This window comes from Dreissena polymorpha, chromosome 2 (assembly GCF_020536995.1).
Source record: "Dreissena polymorpha isolate Duluth1 chromosome 2, UMN_Dpol_1.0, whole genome shotgun sequence".
Classification (NCBI taxonomy): Eukaryota; Metazoa; Mollusca; class Bivalvia; order Myida; family Dreissenidae; genus Dreissena; species Dreissena polymorpha.
The window spans coordinates 50402035-50420682 of NC_068356.1; the positions used below are offsets into that span (position 1 = coordinate 50402035).

The 18648-nt window shown below is 34.4% G+C and overlaps 3 protein-coding genes across 3 annotated transcripts in view; 1 reads left to right on the forward strand and 2 right to left on the reverse strand.

The window, feature by feature from the left end:
- LOC127866986 (uncharacterized) overlaps nucleotides 1-2675 on the reverse strand; it is a 23969-nt gene extending 21294 nt beyond the window's left edge. The window contains exon 1 of the mRNA XM_052407886.1: nucleotides 2516-2675. Within this exon, the coding sequence (XP_052263846.1) occupies nucleotides 2516-2579 (64 nt within the window). The 5' untranslated portion in view covers nucleotides 2580-2675. The remainder of the gene's footprint in view (nucleotides 1-2515) is intronic.
- The window catches only part of LOC127867004 (deoxyuridine 5'-triphosphate nucleotidohydrolase-like), a 132922-nt gene that overhangs the window by 53240 nt on the left and 61034 nt on the right, over nucleotides 1-18648 (forward strand). The window lies entirely within an intron of this gene.
- Nucleotides 1-18648, reverse strand: part of LOC127866997 (proteasome subunit beta type-4-like) — a 147914-nt gene that overhangs the window by 45666 nt on the left and 83600 nt on the right. The window lies entirely within an intron of this gene.

An 18648-nucleotide genomic window follows, 5' to 3' on the forward strand; every position in this document is an offset into this window, starting at 1 on the left:
CTCAAAAAAGATCATCGAAAAGTGAACGAATTATTAACGGAAACAGAAGAGGAATTCCCAGAAGTGAATACTGTAGTACACCGTAGAAAACGCGGTACGTAAATGCTGGCGTATCAATTAACGATACAGGTAATGCAGATTGCGAATTAGTATTTAGTAAAGTAATAAAGTCAAATGGAGTTGATTTTTAGATGAAACCATAGAAGTGCTCCGTATTGCAAGATGACGCAAGTAATATTAGTTACACCGTTAGTAACTGACGGTGAAATGGATATACACCCTCAGTAATTTCATACCATACGAGAGCGAAGCTCGAGTATGGTATTAAATTACTGAGGTTGTATATACCATACGCCGTCAGTTATTAACGGTGTAACGATTATATCTCGATTATTCGGGTAGTATGGAAATTACTCGGGGTTTATGGAAAATACTCCATGGGCACGTGACCGCTCTAAGCCAATCGGATAAGGTCATTTTTGCAGGAGGTGAGATATGACATATCATCAGAACACTTCATTGTTTACATCTAGAATGGGTATGATATGGTCCCCAGAAGCGGACACATAACCCATAAGATGGCTCCCAAACGTGAGCACAATTACCTTATATGATTCCCGGAAGTGGAAACAAAACAAAACTTTGACTCCCGGAGTTGAGCAAAAAAAGTATAGTAATGTTACGCATTTATTGAACACGTTTCTTACAACCCGATACTATTGGCACAGCGTCAGTTTAAATATTTTTTAAGTTTCTAAGTCAACGTCTTCATTTCTAGAACAACTATCAAATGTTACACACAAGTTTTCGAATAAAACCCCTTATGAATGAATAGCATATATCTTCTAATGATTTTCGACCAAGTATTTATATGGCGCATAATATATAGTCGTCTCCATTCTATGTTTTTGATATATACAATATGTTCATGGCATTAACGTCATTTGATAAATATAATTAGTTTTGTGGACAGTGAATTCTAGAAGGGTCGATGGATAGGTATCTTTTGTTTTCTGTATATTATTATAGATTGTGGGTTTTCGGCATTATATATATATATATATATATATATATAAATATAAATATATATAAATATATAAATATATATATATATTTATATATATATATATATATTTATATATATTTATATTTATATATTTATATATGTATAATGCCGAAAAGCCACAATCTGTATCTATATATATATATATATATATATATATATATATATATATATATATATATATATATATATATATATATATTTATTTATTTATTTATTTATACATAGGCGTGAATGTCAGCAAGATTGTGTGAAGCTCCTCGGCTCACAACCACATGTTTTACGTCAGCATATCTTGTCAGGATTAAACCAAATAATTGTAAGACGAATAAAACGCCTTCATCGTTTTACATTTCATATTCGTTTTTATGGGCGTATCTTTGTCCACTATGTAATTGTCATTTCAAATTATCTAGCAAATGCATTGTATATTTATAATACGGTAGTGGCAAGGTAAATATGGAATTCATAGAACAAAATTTCTCAAAAAATTACCTTATCTAACAGATACCTTTTAGAAGGTATGTGTTAGATAAACTTTGCCGAGCCCTATCATATGCAAGGTTAAATCTAGTGCCGCACTAGTCATTCCATTGAAATTAACTCTCTTTGGTAAACATGCTCAACTACAATCATACAAATAAAGCGAATCGTACGCAAAGAATAATTCGTAACGAAAAAGTTTACTTTGCTTTTTAACGAGCTGCGTTTATCACCGGTATAAACATACACAGTAAGCTATCCTAAAAAGGCATATTGCTTTAAACACAAAGCATTTGAGTTACTCAGTGCTTAAAATAAATGTCTGCATGAAAACAATCTTTACTGAGCGCACAAATTTATATTCGATTTACAATTTATGTTAATTCCCTTACACACTATAGGCAAGAAACTACATTTAACCAATCCTTCTTACAGAGCTATCAGCAACAGCTCAATAGAGCGTAAAAAAGTTGGCTTCGTATCAACAATAATGTGCTTGGGGCTGTTGTCGGCCAAAACATCTCAGTCTGCAAATTGCATAGCACGTTTATAAATAAAGTGGCCAGGGCAGAAAACGAGTGTTACACATAATCACATATACCGGTTACACAAACAGAACTAGCAATGAACAAAGTTTCATTACCGCACAAAACTGTTATATACTAGACCAACAGTTAATTTTATAATAAAAACAAATAAAACATAGAAGAAATAACTTATTCATGTTTTCATCATGAGTGGATAATATACCGATAACAACGTTTTTTTATTATTATGTCTTTTACTGAATTTTTTGGGATTAAACGGGATAAGTTGATAACGCCACTCCGACGTTATATCGGTAATTGTCACAATTGTATTCAATGTTTAAAACCGTAAATTCACTTCAGTTCATTAACAGTAAAAAACATATATTTTTATATAAATCATAATAATTATAACTCTATTAATAATGGAATCAATTAGTACCTGCGCATATGCATCTAAGAACAAATCCAAGTAAAAATAAATATATCCTTTCTTGTGTATACATTCTGAAAATATAGACTACTACTTAAATCGAATGATAATTAAATGTTTGCGCTATACAAGACGCATTCGTTAACACCCCTGTATAGTTTTAAGTCATTCGCACACGGTGACAGCCGGATTTTAAACTTCCTTCTTGACATGTGAATTGTAACATGAAGCCTAAGTAGGAAATGACAATTGGTTGTTTCATGAGAAATGCGACAACCGTAGATATCTATTTAAATGATCTAGTTAATCTAGTTTAACGCTCACCAACACATTTGTATTGTGCGCACTTCCGGATCATACGGATATACGACTTAACCCCCCTCCCTCTCTGTAAACCTAATTTTGTTCGTTTGTCAAGCGTATGATAATGTCCAACAAGTACAGTACACGAGTACATCCGTTAGCCGCTGAAATTGAGATATCAAAAATTGTGACGGACCGATCCTGTACATAATTGAGATACCGTCTGGTGGGTTTAATTAACAAATGAATCAAATGTTACAATGTAAATGCATGTACTTACTCAAATGTAGACATTACTAAAGAAAAGGCGGTGTGACTTCGAAAGGTCTAAGCAATTGTAAATAAATGTTGATCGTTATACAGTAGATCTTCATAGTGTGTGTTCTTAATATTAAAAACCTTGGCGAACGGACACTTTGACAAAACGATATTTTAAACAAATCCATGTCAATCGGTGTTATACAATTGTCTAAACGAGAAGATTTTTAAATAACTTAATCCCACTACAGTAGCGTTGGTCAAAACAAGGCAAATGGTATGAGCAATATTGACTGATATTTGCGGTTTTGAGTGATAAATATGTAATAGTCTCGTAATTATACAATCATCGTCTAATGTTGAGCCAATTTTAAGTGTGTACCCTAGTAGCTCTAAGTTTAATGACCATATAAATTTGTAAACAACCTGTTTTAGACAAAATAATCATATCATGTGCCTCTTTATTTTTGAAGAGAAGATTTTTCCTATTTTAATGACTCTTAATTTTCGGACAGTTGCATTTGATCCGAATGTATCTTATTGGTATTTGCGTTAATCCCTTGACATATCACATCTGTGTTTTTCCAACCAGTGTACGGTAATAAAACCTGGCAGATGAATACGGGGAGTCAGTAGACCGTTACGTTTGCTTTATTTTGGTATATAGGCATACAAACTCGGTAAGGTAAGTATGAGTTCTGCGCGGTACATCGTATAGCGCAGTACTTTTTTCTAAACGAAAATGAGAAAACAAACCGGTTTTGCAAGTATGATTTTTGTTGCTTTTTATAGAAGTAAGTATGTTCGCATACATGGAAACTTCGTATACTAAAAAATGACGAACATATAACTTAAATGAATAATATTCTTGATGAAAAGTCCTGATTTAACAGAGCACAAGGCACCAATAGTGCAATATTTAGAATATTTTGTCAAAAATACAAGATAGAGGCGCTGGAAAGTAAACACTTTTAAGGCGGAAATGTCGCGTTGCACGCGTAACAGGCCATACCGAAAGCCAGTAACTTCACCTCACATCGCAATCCAGTGGTTCTACTACTTAATAACCATTGGCGATACTAGTGATAGTAAGTATATTGAAGATGTAGTAAGTTGCGGTTATAAGCCTGCTTTTATAGTTACAAGCGATCATTCTCCGTTGAAAAACTAATACTCAGCGAGAGTAAAGTCAAGTATCGTTTGTTGTAGTCTAGCCGGTGTTATTAATATAACGTAAGGCGTATGTGGCTACATGTTTATTCATTCATACCCAAGCTACAAGTGTGCAACAAACTATTAAGCATATTCATATAAACACAAGATTAACAGTAGAGATAACTCTTATGGGATCTAGTATTTAGTGTAACGCAGTAATGTCCCTTTAACATATTTCTTGACAATATGTAACATCTCCCTTCTTTTCAAATAAATGTTTTCCTGGGAAAATGTTTAATCTGTATCTCAATGGTGATCGTATTACAAATCGTGTGTCCCGGTATAACAAATGTTTCACATTAACGTTAATTGGTAAAGCGCTGATTACAAATCTCACACACTGCTGGCGAATGTTTACATCCTGATAACACTGCTCAAGTTCTCTCGAAAATGACATAGATTGTGGCGCTGTTCTAGCCTCATCTTAACATTGTTGATAAATCTAATTAACACTGTAGAAATATAATCCAAAATATTACTTTCTCACGGGAAAAGAAATATATAGAAACTTAGCAAAATACACCTGTTTATTTCCCGATTTCTTAACACTTTGATACTTTCACAAAATAATTGCAGACTGCAGTATGAGAATATGATAACTTATACATATGAAAATACATATATGTATGAAATACATATAAAAGTATTGTGATAAAAAAACATGCACATATTATGTTAAACATACATATTATAAAATCAAATCACATGTACAGTTATTTTACAGGTCTGTCCTCTGAGGCGGCTTGACGGTTCTGCCCGATCTAGTGACATATTGTTTATCTGCCTGTATTCGGTTACTACTATCTTTTGGTACCGATGCATTTTGTTGTAACTGCTGCTGTTTTTGTTGCTGATGTTGTTGTTGTTGCTGCTGTGGTTGTTGTATGTCACTATGTGTGATATTTTTGTGATTTTCACTGATAGGTAGTGATTGTGGATCGAAAATATGCAATGGTTTTTCATTTGTTTTTAACAAATGGCCACGATTTCGTCTATAAACCCCACCATCTTCAGTTTCAACAATATACGACCTGTCATGTATTTGTTTTCTTACAATAGCTGGTTTCCAACGTTTATCTTGTTGGATTCTGACAGTTTCGCCCTGTGATAAATGTTTGAGTGGTTTTGCGTGTTTGTCGTATCTTGCCTTTGAAGTATTTTGTGATTTTGACATATTGTCTTTGATCTGTTTGTGATTTTGTACTTTGGGCTCAAGATGTTTTTGTGTTACCGGCAATATTGATCTTGTTTCCCTACTCATGAGTAATTGAACAGGTGACTGTCCACAAGCAAGTGGAGAATTTCTGTATTCGAGAATTGCAAGATAAGGATCTCGATTGGCTTGTAAAGATTTTGTGAAAATCTTCTTGATTGTCTGAATACATCTTTCAGCAACAGCGTTGCCCTGGGAGTGTAATGGAGATGATGTGACATGCTCAAAATCCCAATCTTTACAAAATCTGTCGAATTCCTGGCTTGTATATTGACCTGCATTGTCACTTATCACTTTTAAAGGAATACCATGTGTGGCAAAATGACCCTTAAGTTTGTGTATCGCTGTTTCACTTCTCATATTGTTCAGTAAACTACATTCAAAATATCTGCTGTATAGATCAACTAATACAATATAGTTGCAATCATTCCAGTGAAATATGTCAGTGGCGACAACTTGCCATGGTCCTTCAGGAATTTGATTTGGAATCATAGGTTCCTTTGTGTTACTGTTTCTGTGCTCTAGACAAATAGGACAATTGAGAACTCTGTCTTTGACGTCTTTTGTCATATTTGGCCAAAACATAACACTTCGTGCCCGTTGTGTGCATTTCTCAACTCCTAAGTGTGAGTCATGTATTTTGTCCAACATCAATTGTCTAAGTTCCTTTGGAATGATGACATTGCTTCCCTTAAGCAATAAACCATCAATGAATGCCAATTCATCTCTAAAATTCCAATATGGTAACAAACATTTTGGACATTCCTGTCTTTTATCAGGCCAACCATTTAGAATGGTTTGTTTAAGTGACTGCATTTCAGAGTCAGATTCAATTTTGCTCTTTATCAGTTGGATTTTCTGATCACTCATAGAAATAATTTTCATAATCGCATGAACATATGAGTCCATGTCTTGGCAAACGTCAGTCTGTTCGTCGGGCAAGAAATTGCGACCTAGCGTGTCTGCCATTGGAATCTGTTTTCCAGGTATATGCACTATTTCATAGTCATATTTGGTCAATTGCAATAGCATTTTCTGCAATCTTGGCGGAGCTGCTAGCAAACTTTTCCGTGTTATGCTAACAAGTGGTTTGTGGTCACTTTGGACTATTATGTGTCGTCCGTATGTCATTTGATGAAATTTCGTCATGCCAAATAACACAGCATAGAGCTCTTTTGTGATTTGCGCATAGTTTCGCTCTGTCTCCGTCAATGCTTTTGAGGCAAAGCAAACAGGTTTGTCGTTTTGCAGTAAAACGCTACCAAGTCCATTTTGTGATGCGTCAACTTGCAACACAACATCAACTTTTGGATCAAAGTACGAGAGTTTTTGTCCTGGGTTTTGAGTGATAACTCCTTTTATTTTGTTTAAGGCAGTTTCATGCTCCGGGTCCCACCGGAAAATACTGTCCTTTTTTAACAATTGTCTCAGTGGACTAGTCATTTCAGCAAGATTTGGTGCAAATCTTTGCAAATAGTTTACCATTCCAAGTATTGTCTCAAGATCAGACTTTGACTGTGGAGATGGCATTTCCTGAATTGCCCTTACTTTTGAAGGATCAATTTTCAGTCCATTTTCTGTCAGTACGTGACCAAAGAATGGAATTTCTGTCTGTCCGACTTCAGTTTTGTCAGCATTGAGTTTAAGACCAATCTGTCGACACCGGTCCATCAATATATCGAGATTCTTGTCATGTTCTAGTCTGTTACTTCCAAAACAAACAATATCATCAACAATTACCTTGATGCCCTGTAAACCTTCAAGACATTCGTCCATTTTCCGAACAAAAATGTCCTGTGCGCAGTTTATCCCATATGGTAGTCTGAGATACCTATATCTCCCAAATGGAGTATTAAACACTGTCAAGAAAGATGACTTTTTGTTTAATTTTACAGTCCAGTAGCCTGTACGTGCATCAAATTTTGAAAACACTTTAGCGCCAGTCAGGTCAGGCAAAATGTCGTCAATTGATCTTGATGGATAGTGTGGTCTCATTATAGCGTCATTGAGGTCTTTTGGGTCAATACACACCCGCAAAGCACCACTGGGCTTTTCAACAGTGACCATACTGTTGACCCATTCGGACGGCTCAGTAACTTTGGTTATGACACCATCCTTAACCATTCTGTTTAACTCTCTTTTGAGTCTGTCTTTGATTGCTACAGGAACACGTCTAGGTGGGTGAATAACTGGAACAGCATTGGGTTTTATGCAAATGTCAGATTCCCCTGGGAGAGTTCCTAGACCAGTAAATACATCAGAGTATTTAGATACAACCGTGTCTTTTTTGTAGAAATGTTTATGTTCAATTCCTGACACAAATTTGATTAGATTCATAGACATGCATGTGTCTAGACCTAATATGGGACTGGAGGGGCTGTCTACAATGTAAAAATCCAGATATGACTTTTTACCATCGTAGCTACATTGAAGACGAATCGTGCCTTGAACCTTAAGTGATGTTCCGTCGTAAGCTGATAGCTTGATGTGAGTGTTTTTGAGTGGACCTTTAATCCCTAACAATGCAAATTTACGTAATGGAATGATATTGACCTGTGCACCGGAGTCAATTTTAAACATTAGTTTTGTTTCTTTTGGACCAACATTCAGTTTAACATGAGCTTGATTCTTTTGCTTATCATAAATGACCGAATTGATAAAGTATTGATCATGCGTGTCACTTTGATCTGAGTCAGAAAAGTCATTTACCTCATTAACTCTGGCTTTATGTTTAGCTCTGGTGCTGTTGTCCTTAATCTTCTGGAAACACACTGACGCAAAATGGTTCATTTTGTGGCAATAATTGCAGTTCTTTCCCTGTGCCGGGCAAAGTTCTTTTGTAGGATGCTTGCTACCACCACAGTTTGCACATTTTCCCCTGTTTGCGTTGTTCGGCTTATGTCCCTTCCATTTCGGCTTGAAGCTGGTTGTTGTTGGACGTTTAGTTCCGCCGGCACTGGCCACAGCATGGATACCACTATTGTCCATCGACTTCACCTGGCTTTTCGTCAACTCATATGTCCTGGCAATGTCCAGACATTTTTGAAGTGTCAGATCATTTCCTTCATTGATCATTCTTTCGCGGAGTTTTTGGGAACGGATTCCAAATATAATATGGTCGCGTATCATTTCATCTATTATTCCAGCAGGGTAATCACAGTCCTTTATTAATAATCTCAAATCTGTAGTAAATTGTTCGAATGTTTCTCCATCCTTTTGCATTCTTGTCTTGAAAACATATCTGGAGTAAATTTTGTTCGATTTTGGTTTGCAATATTGTTCAAATTGTTCAAAATGATGTTTCAAGTCTTTCTGCTGGTCATTTGTTAGTGTCCATGTACTGTAAATTGAACGACCCTTTTCGCCGACCCATAACATTAAATAATTACATTTGGTGTCTTCGTCTTTTCCTTTTAATGGACCTTTGAACATGAAATCACAGTGCGATCTGAACGATTTAAATGCTTGGTGTAAGTCCGGATTGTCCCAGTCCATCTTGGGTGTTTGGCCTATATTGTGTCCGCTATCCATCTTTTTAAAATGAGCAGAATGTCACAATAAGCACAAATTAATAAAATCCTGTAACTTTATGAGTGTATTAAAATCAAAATTCCATTGGTTTTATCCGTAGTTTTTTTTTTTTTTTTTTTTTAACTTCTGACACCATGTTGTAGTCTAGCCGGTGTTATTAACATGACGTAAGGCGTATGTGGCTACATGTTTATTCATTCATACCCAAGCTACAAGTGTGCAACAAACTATTAAGCATATTCATATAAACACAAGATTAACAGTAGAGATAACTCTTATGGGATCTAGTATTTAGTGTAACGCAGTAATGTCCCTTTAACATATTTCTTGACAATATGTAACATCGTTAACACCTATTTGAAACGTTATTTTTGGAACGCGTTGTTTCAAGTTATAATCATATTCGAAAGGCTATTAATCCGCTAATAGCGACATTTAATAAGAAAGTTTTAAACTGATAAAACGTTAATTCACACTTTCACCAGTTTAAAGTTACATTTAAAAGCACTTCACTCGCCGACCTTATGTTTGAGGAAAATCTCCTTCTTGCTTACCGTACTTTCGATGTAAGCAATACATCACAATGATACATTAATAGAACATAGAAATGTTAAGGTTTAAGCTAAGAATATACTATCAAGCAGTGTTGTTTGTTAAATACGCTTCCATTTGTCATAAACACAACCGGTCATGTATATTTCCTAACATTCCGTGAATTGATTTTGCATGTTTATATGTTGACATTTGTGACGAATTAGACTATGAAAAGAATATGCAAATGACTAAACAAAAATACTGCGGGAGTTTGGATTTTTGATGACCGAAGATTTATGTATTTTAGTATCCTTTTCAGCCAGTGCTCGACATGCATCAGTTTTTCATAACTTAAAACAGAGTGGCTATACTTGAACAAATGTAGATTCGATTATATATCAAAAACATCACACCATACAAAAAGTAGTTCCAGTATGATTCGTAGCTAGCAGTGTAGGGCAGAGAAAGCCTTTTCAAAGTTTGATTGGAAACAAAGTAAGATTGATAACTAGACATTTAATCGATTGCATAAATGCCAGAGCGTCTTGGAGAGCTCCCATCTTGTGCAAAGGCAATCAATTTTAGAAATTACGTTCTGGAAGGAAAGCGGTAGGCATTTGAACAACAGAGGCAACGGGCTAAACTCAATCAAGTGTGTGTGTGTGTGTGTGTGTGTGTGTGTGTGTGTGTGTGTGTGTGTGTGTGTGTGTGTGTGTGTGTGTGTGTGTGTGTGTGTGTGTGTGTGTGTGTGTGTGTGTGTGTGTGTGTGTGTGTGTGTGTGTGTGTGTGTGTGTGTGTGTGTGTGTGTGTGTGTGTGTGTGTGTGTGTGTGTGTGTGTGTGTGTGTGTGTGTGTGTGTGTGTGTGTGTGTGTGTGTGTGTGTGTGTGTGTGTGTGTGTGTGTGTGCGTGCGTGCGTGCGTGCGTGCGTGCGTGCGTGCGTGCGTGCGTGCGTGCGTGCGTGCGTGCGTGCGTGCGTGCGTGCGTGCGTGCGTGCGTGCGTGCGTGCGTGCGTGCGTGTGTGTGTGTTATATTGCTGATGCAAGTTGTATATGTTATAGAGATGGTAAGGAAAGTTGTATCTTTGATGTAGATAATCAACATGATATTCCAGTGTGGGCTTTTGTTGAAAACAGGTAGGATTTAACTGCAATCTGATTAATTACATTGACGAACAAACCAACGGTATGTTCTCACAGTCATCGAGACAAGTAAATGATACAAATTGGAATGCACATGAGCTCAGGAAAAGAGCGACCTGTTTCCGGAAGTGAACGGATTAAATGCGGGCGTTTCAATTAACCATGCAGGTAATGCAAATAGTGAATTAACAGTTAATAACGCCATAAAGCCACAGGAAGTTGTTTTTCAGGAGAAACCATAGAAGTGTCCCGTCATCCAACATGACTCAAGTGAGACTTCATATCATCAGGAAACTTTCTTGCATACATCTAGAATTGGTATGATATGGTCCCCGGAAGCGGACACAGAATCCCATAAGCTGGCTCCGAAACGTGAGATAAACTGGCATGATATGTATACCGGAAGCGGACAAACAATCCCAGAAGTTAGCAGAAAATGTATGATATGACTCCCTGAAGTTAAGCAAAGTGTATATGGTACATTCGCTTAAGTGGAAGTAACAGATGTTACACGGTTTTCGGAAATGTGTTGTGGATGATATTTTATGTCTGTTGAAGGGCACATACACTTTATATAAAGGTTTATTATTGTGCGGTAAAGCATGTAGATGTTACTGCCATCTGGTATGATATTAAGCTCGCAGCTGAATCGTGAATGAAGCGGAAACAGTTAATATAATTGTTAAAACTTATGAGAATGCTTTGCAAAATTCTACAAAAAGTATTTTTAAACAATCAAAATACAGCACCTATTTTATTCAATGAAAGTCGTGAAAATAATATCCATAAAATAGCTTTAAATATGTTTTATGACAAATACATATAACGTTAAGTCCGGATTGGATTACAAGAGCAAACAATGAAAATAGCAACTCGTTAAGTCGAGGTTTCGATCTAGACGATTGGCAGATATATGTACTTCTATCCAATATGAAACAATCCTAGAAGAGAGTAAGTAATATAATGGTCATTTTAACAATATTTTGTCTAGAAAGAAACGAAGTTTTGAACCAGTAGAAGCTCGCTAGCTGTTAATTGATTAGATCGTCTTCGTAGGAAAATCAAGTCATTCCATCAAGGTGCCTGTACAACGTGACTTTTTCGGTTATGTGTGGGACAATCGGATGTCAACAAAACGTCGCTTCAGGTAATATGTTTGATAATTTCTTCATAAATTCAAACCCATTTCCAAAAAAAAACACAAAGACGAGTGCCAGGTCATTGTAAAAATACACAACTTTGTTAAGTTTGCGCAAAAATAATTTAGTATTTTTCCAAAAAGTGCAACCGCGTGTTTAAAAAAACACACGAAGTGAAATGCTATGTGTGGTATATTTTTTATTCGATCAACAAAAACGTTGATTATTATGTTGTCGAAGGTTTAAAAGGCGGACATTGTAATTCTTCATAGGAAAGCTATATACATTGTATGTTTGCGCAAATACATCTGATTCGGTGTGTGTATGAAAATGTAATAATGCTATGTGTGGGACACATTTTTGAAATGCTATGAGTGGTATACAAGAATTTACTAGAGAATCGAAAGATTGACATTAACGTCAAGAATATTTTAAGTCTGTCTAAATAACAAAAGTTGGTCAATAAAACATTGTTGGTACTGTTTTGCGCGCCTTAAATATGATAATCACGGCGTTCATGTTACTCAAAATTATCATGATTGTCGATAATTTATATTCATATTTTGTTAACTTGTAGAATACCATTTGTTTGCGAACAGTGTGGTAGAGAGGTCAAAACACAGTCGGGGATCTTCAAACACAAAGCCACCCACGATAGGACAGGAAAATATTTCTGTTGCGGTTAACCTTTTCTTGTTTGTTTCTATAAAATTGATTGTTACAAAATGTTGAATTTTCAGTGAATTGCTACTGCCAACAAATGCACTTGTTTAATATACAAAATCGTAAGGATTGTTTGTGCAAGATGTCATGTGAGTATTATTGCAACAAAACTACAAAAAGTGTTATTGAAAGTGATATTATGGGCATCTAACAGTTTATAGGTGTCTATCGCAACCGGTGTTTATTTTTGGTGTTTTCATTTCATATACACTTATATTTGTTAATGCAGCATCAACATACTAAACAATATCCCGGAAAGAGAAAAATAATGCATTTGAATATCAACCGTACTTTCGTTTTGACAACTGACGTCAAAAATGATTCGATTTACGATGTGAATCTTAATTTAGTTTTAGTGCAGATTCGTTAATACGACACAAAGACACTTTTTTGTTTTACGGAACATTTCGGTTTAGAGGACTGGGTGAGTCATGTAAAATATCGATAATATATATATATATTAGCAAGATGAGTTGCAGATTATTGGTCAGTAACCACTTTTTAATTAACTCTTTTGACCTGTTAATTCTTTTCAGCTCGATTCAACAGTGAAACATGCCCATACTATCACTTTAACTTCTGGTTGTGTGTTTTTTAGTAGGAATGTGTAAGCATTTTTTAACGTAACGATAGTTATTAAATAAGCATAAAGAGATAATACAGCATATTTTAAACAATTAGACAATAGGATAAATAAAAAAAATCTAGAAAATCATGTATTCGTATCTAAATCCTATTGAGCTATCTTATATATCACGCATGACAATTTTTGTTTAAGTTTTACATTTTATTTCATTTGTATTTTGTTCTTTTCAGGGAGATTAAAGTATTTTTGGAAGCACCTTCAAGAGACGTACTGACATCTTGATCAATGAAAAGTTGTCATATATAGTAAATGTTCAAAAGTTTAAAAGACTGTTTGTTTTATTACAAGATGGTGCAAGTATTGCAGAGAAAGAAAACAATCAAAGTAAACATTAAATACAAATTTGACATTTCAACAAATTGAACAACAATTAATGTTTATTACTTGGTGCAGTCGTAACAAGATCTTGCAGCCCAATGTCATGACCGGGGCGAATGAGTATTCTCATTAAACATCTTAAACTATTTTCAGTTATTCAGATTTCATTTGAATTTGAGTTTATGACGTATTAATGCAATTCAATATGTGTGTTGGTATAATAACACCCACAATTCCAGACATTTTGGCGATGATCATGTGTTACGACTTAATTGGAGCATTCATATGTTTGTATAGCAAGATTTGCAAATTCATAATTGACTGATTACACTTACTTTGTGAAAACTGATGTACTTCTTTATGTATTTGGTGCTTTAATTTCTATTGTAACATGTGCATGCTAGTTTTAAAGTAATGTTATTATTAATGAAGTATTTATTTTGATATACTTAAGATATTCATATGGAGATGATATTGGAATAGACCACAAACAAGCATCATTGGATTTATATTGTTATTTGTTATGAAACACCTGTTTTATTAACATACATAATGAGATTTTATATTCATCTAATCAGTTTCAGTAATAACATAGATATAAAACCCATAAATATACACAAATATCAATACATACACTTTGTTTTGATTGTGCAAAAATACATGTTAAATGGGATGTTTGCATAGTTAGTTTAAATAGCTTTCCATACACATCACAGAATGAAGCTGGGTCCCTGTCTCTGTCACTGTTGTTTTGATAATTAACTTGCCACGGAACACCTTCCGTGTGGTTTGATGGTGTTCATGTAATTCTTACACAGCTTCGCACCTTAAAAGCGTAACAAATCCTTCGACTAATCCTTGTCAAGTCTGAAAAACAACAGAAGTAAAACCCATTTTAAAACAAGTGCTTTTACTTTCTTTGTCATTCATAAACAAATGGACCGAATTCAATAATCAGGCAGAAATATCAGTCATGATATTTATTTAAAGACAATAATTAAAAAAAAGGAAAATATTATATTTCAACATAACATGTTTGTTAAAAAAAGACAATTGATTGGATAAAAATTATATAGTGTTTATATTTAAGAATTATGTTCAGTTAAACATAAATTGTTTAAACATTACACAATTACTTCAGTATTCCATCATGTAACATTTGGTTAATTTAATATATTTACAGTACAGACTGAAGTATATGTTCTAGATTATTACAAAACTGTGTTCAGATTAAATGCAGAACTGACGGGCAAATTCTTGTATACCACACATAGCATTTAAAAAATATGTCCCACACAAATCATAATCACATTTTTATACACACACACCGAATCAGATGTATTTGCGCAACATACAATGTAATTAGCTTCTCTATGAAGAATTACAATGTCCGCCCTATTTTTTAAACCTTCGACAATATTACTTAATTTGTTTTGCGCAAACTTAACAAAGTTGTGTATTTTTACAATGACCGGCCACGTGTCTTTGTATTTTTTGTAAATGGTTTTGAATTTATGAAGAAATTATCACAAACGTTACCTGAAGCGACGTTTTGTTGACATCCGATTGTCACACACATAGCCGAAAAAGTCACTTGGTACAGGCACCCTGTCCATGTGTATACGAAAATTGCATATATTTCCTGTTGATTTTCCAAGAATGCTCGGATAAAGTTTGTATTTCCGTTATTCTAAGAATTTGCGCCCATTCTTAGAATATATGTTCATTAAGTACGCACATGAGTGTATCCACTAGCTCGCAGTGAAAGCGTACTAAGAAGTCGTGTTGACATGATTGTGAATTATTTATAGTTATATCTTTAATCTTTAAAGTAAATTAAATTCAGCGTAAAGTAGTAAACTTTTAAATTGACATTTTAAGTATTTAACTAGTCATATATTAAAAGGTAAATTTACAACACATTTTACTTGCGCATATGTATATGCACGACCTATAAATGCTATTACATTCACAGTATACTTTTTACTGTGTATTCAAATTTGTATTAAGTGTATATTCTTTATGATATACATCTACATGCGAGTTTTGAAACTTTGTGAACATGTGGCATCTATGTATGTACCCTCGTAAATCGCAAAATATAGTTGTTGTTTAGATTGTTTCATTAGTAGTTCGGACTGATAGCTTTAAGACTTGTCGCAGTTGAAATTATATTTGGAAGGAAAACAATAAGATCTGTGTAGTGTTTTCTCATATTTGGGTTTGTATTCATTTGAGAATAACGGCGTGTTTTCATTCAATGTCAATTATGATAAGCTTTTGAAGATTTTTTATTATATCGGTTAATTCCTTTAGTCACAATTGAATTATAATCGGTATTGGTTATACTTCAGTATATTCATGCTTATATTTGTACGCGTTGGTCCAAGTTAAACTTTAACGTATTTGTCTGCAGAATAACACCAAACATATTTACGTATTTGAAAATGGTGTATCTAATTTTGGGGAAAATTCGAAATCTTAGAGTGAGTACGATTTGATCGTTTTCAACGAGGAAATCACATGCCTCTCATTTGACAATTGAGGCTTCATCTTATCTACATAAAATTCACATGCGATGAAATGTTGAATACTGTTACATCGCATTTGTTGAAAGCACTCAAACGCACTTAAAAGCCTGTGAACAACTTGTTTATCAAACGTGTTACCTTCATTATACATGTGATCTCAATATTTCAAATTGAGTTGCATAATTTAACATTTGACCAAAGTTAAAATATAAATATTTTCACATAATTGAGTACAAGTTATGCAATGTTCATAAACGATGTTCTGCCAAAATGAAAATAGGTGTTTTCCAATAATGCGCATGCTCACTGACGTTTGTAGTAATTTTTAATTTAAAGGGGGTTACATACGGCGTTGTTGTAGAGGCATCCCATGGTGAAAGGGTAAAAACAACTGCCAAATACTTCCAATGAATGAGAGTTTTTTTCCTCATGTATACATGTTCAAATGGTGAATGTTAGTCATTTAATTTAAAAGCATGAGGCCTTAATAGATGAAGATAAGCTGTGTGTAGTATGTGCAAGCTAGTTTTTAAAGGCCACTAAAATGTTATTTTTTAAAGCCGAGTGAGCTTCTTAATGTCCATCAACACTACTCCCATACAAACATCACCGTCGACTAAAGATCAGCAACGGTTATGATTTTGTGGAGTGTCAATGATAAATCACATTTTATTGGTAAATGCTCTATTTAATAGTGTACTGCAGGCTTTGGAACGTATTTTCTTATGACCCAGATACTTCAATGTTGACCACTGTGGATATTGGTAGTGGCGGTAAAATGTTTACATCCATGGTGCTGACAATTTATTACAATGGTCCCATGCAGGTACATTTTACTACCCAGGTACTTGACTGTTAAACACATGTGAAGCTATGGCTCAGACTGGTACATTTGCATTACCCGATTACTGAGCTGGTAGGCTATGCTGCAGTTTCCACTACAGGGGTACTGGACTTAAATTCATCTGATAGAATAGAAGCATGCCGACACATTTTAGCTGTCCAGGTATTTCTGAATAACCCACATGTTGCGATGCACGTAAAACGGTTGTTGATAACAACCAGTTGTATATCAGATACAGAAGTTCAACACCCAACGCTCGATATGTAATTTAATCAATCTGTTTTTAACTTGCTACAAAAAGGTTCAACATTTTACCGAACAAGTAAGCGCCACTTTGCAATGTTTTCACAAGTTTAACGTTGGTTAATTGTTAAATTACAAACTATTTCTGACTTGATAATCAAACATCTGAAGTTGAAAATGAACAAACTACATAAACTATTATCTATAACGAGACATGAATAAAATATTGTAAAATAACATATGTCAATATTTAGAAATAGAGGTGCATGAGAATTGTATGAGAATATGCCAACATTTAGAAATAGAAGTGCATGAGAGTTGTAAATATATCCTTTTAAGTTCTATTAAAGTTTTTCCTGTGATTAAATCTCGTACGTCATTAGGCGGAACTAAATGCAATTGACTATGTATACCATTTGACGGTTAATTCTCACACCATATATCGGGGCGAAATGCACAATACTACAAACATTGATCGAATGGGTAATTCGTTAAGTTGTATGCATATATACTGCCAGCACACGGTAATACTTCATTAAGTGAACTAAAGAAAATGTTTTGATCGAATTTCATGACGATCTAACAAACAAGACATTTGTCTATTGGAAACAGTTGCTCCAGAAGTCCTTTTTCGTTTAAAAATGTACTTTTGACCAATAAGTATAAGATTGCATTTTAAGGTAGAGAGGTTACACTTAATTAAAAAAGAACAAAATTTCATCCTATTCAAGATATTGTGTTGAAACAAAATGCGGAAAAAAGGTATGCGGGCCGACCGTCTGACAGACCACCGGACTGACTGACATTTGCTAAGCAACATACCATAACCTTGGGAAGGTAACTTAATTGTCCAGTTAAATAAAAAGTACCCCAAAAAATGCTAAGAAATATTGTTCGAATAATAGTTATAGTAACAAACTAGTAAACGATCAATTATTCTAAAAATAATAATGGAAAAGGAAATTATATTTAACATTAGCATACTGTGTTAAGTTGTGACGCACTTAAAAACGTACTAAACTTAAAGATAGTGTGTATTCCTGTTTATTATATAATGAAAATAAAAACAAAACGGGCTGCTTATTACACCGTATTCGATGCATTGATAAAGGCAACGAAAGACATAATTCAAAGCTTAAAGAGAATCCGGCTGTATCAATCCAATAGAACAAAACACCAGAAATAAAAAAATGCGTCTCATGTTAATGAAGTAATGTAATAAATATAATGATATTACTTTGTAGGTTTATAAAGCTAATTTAAATTCCCATTGTGGAATTTTATAAACTGCAAACTTACAAGCATGTTTTCTTGCCTTTCCTATAAATCAAATGCTGCAGGCCTGATTTTAAAGATCGATCTGTCCTTAAGCAAAAAATGCAACACAAAAGATACGCTCTCGCATTTCGTAAGAAAGTAAAGCTTTGTTTTCAACAGCTACCTTATTTCAAGTATGTCATTTATTGTCTTAACTTCCGAAACAGAAGTGCAGGCAATTTTGAGTT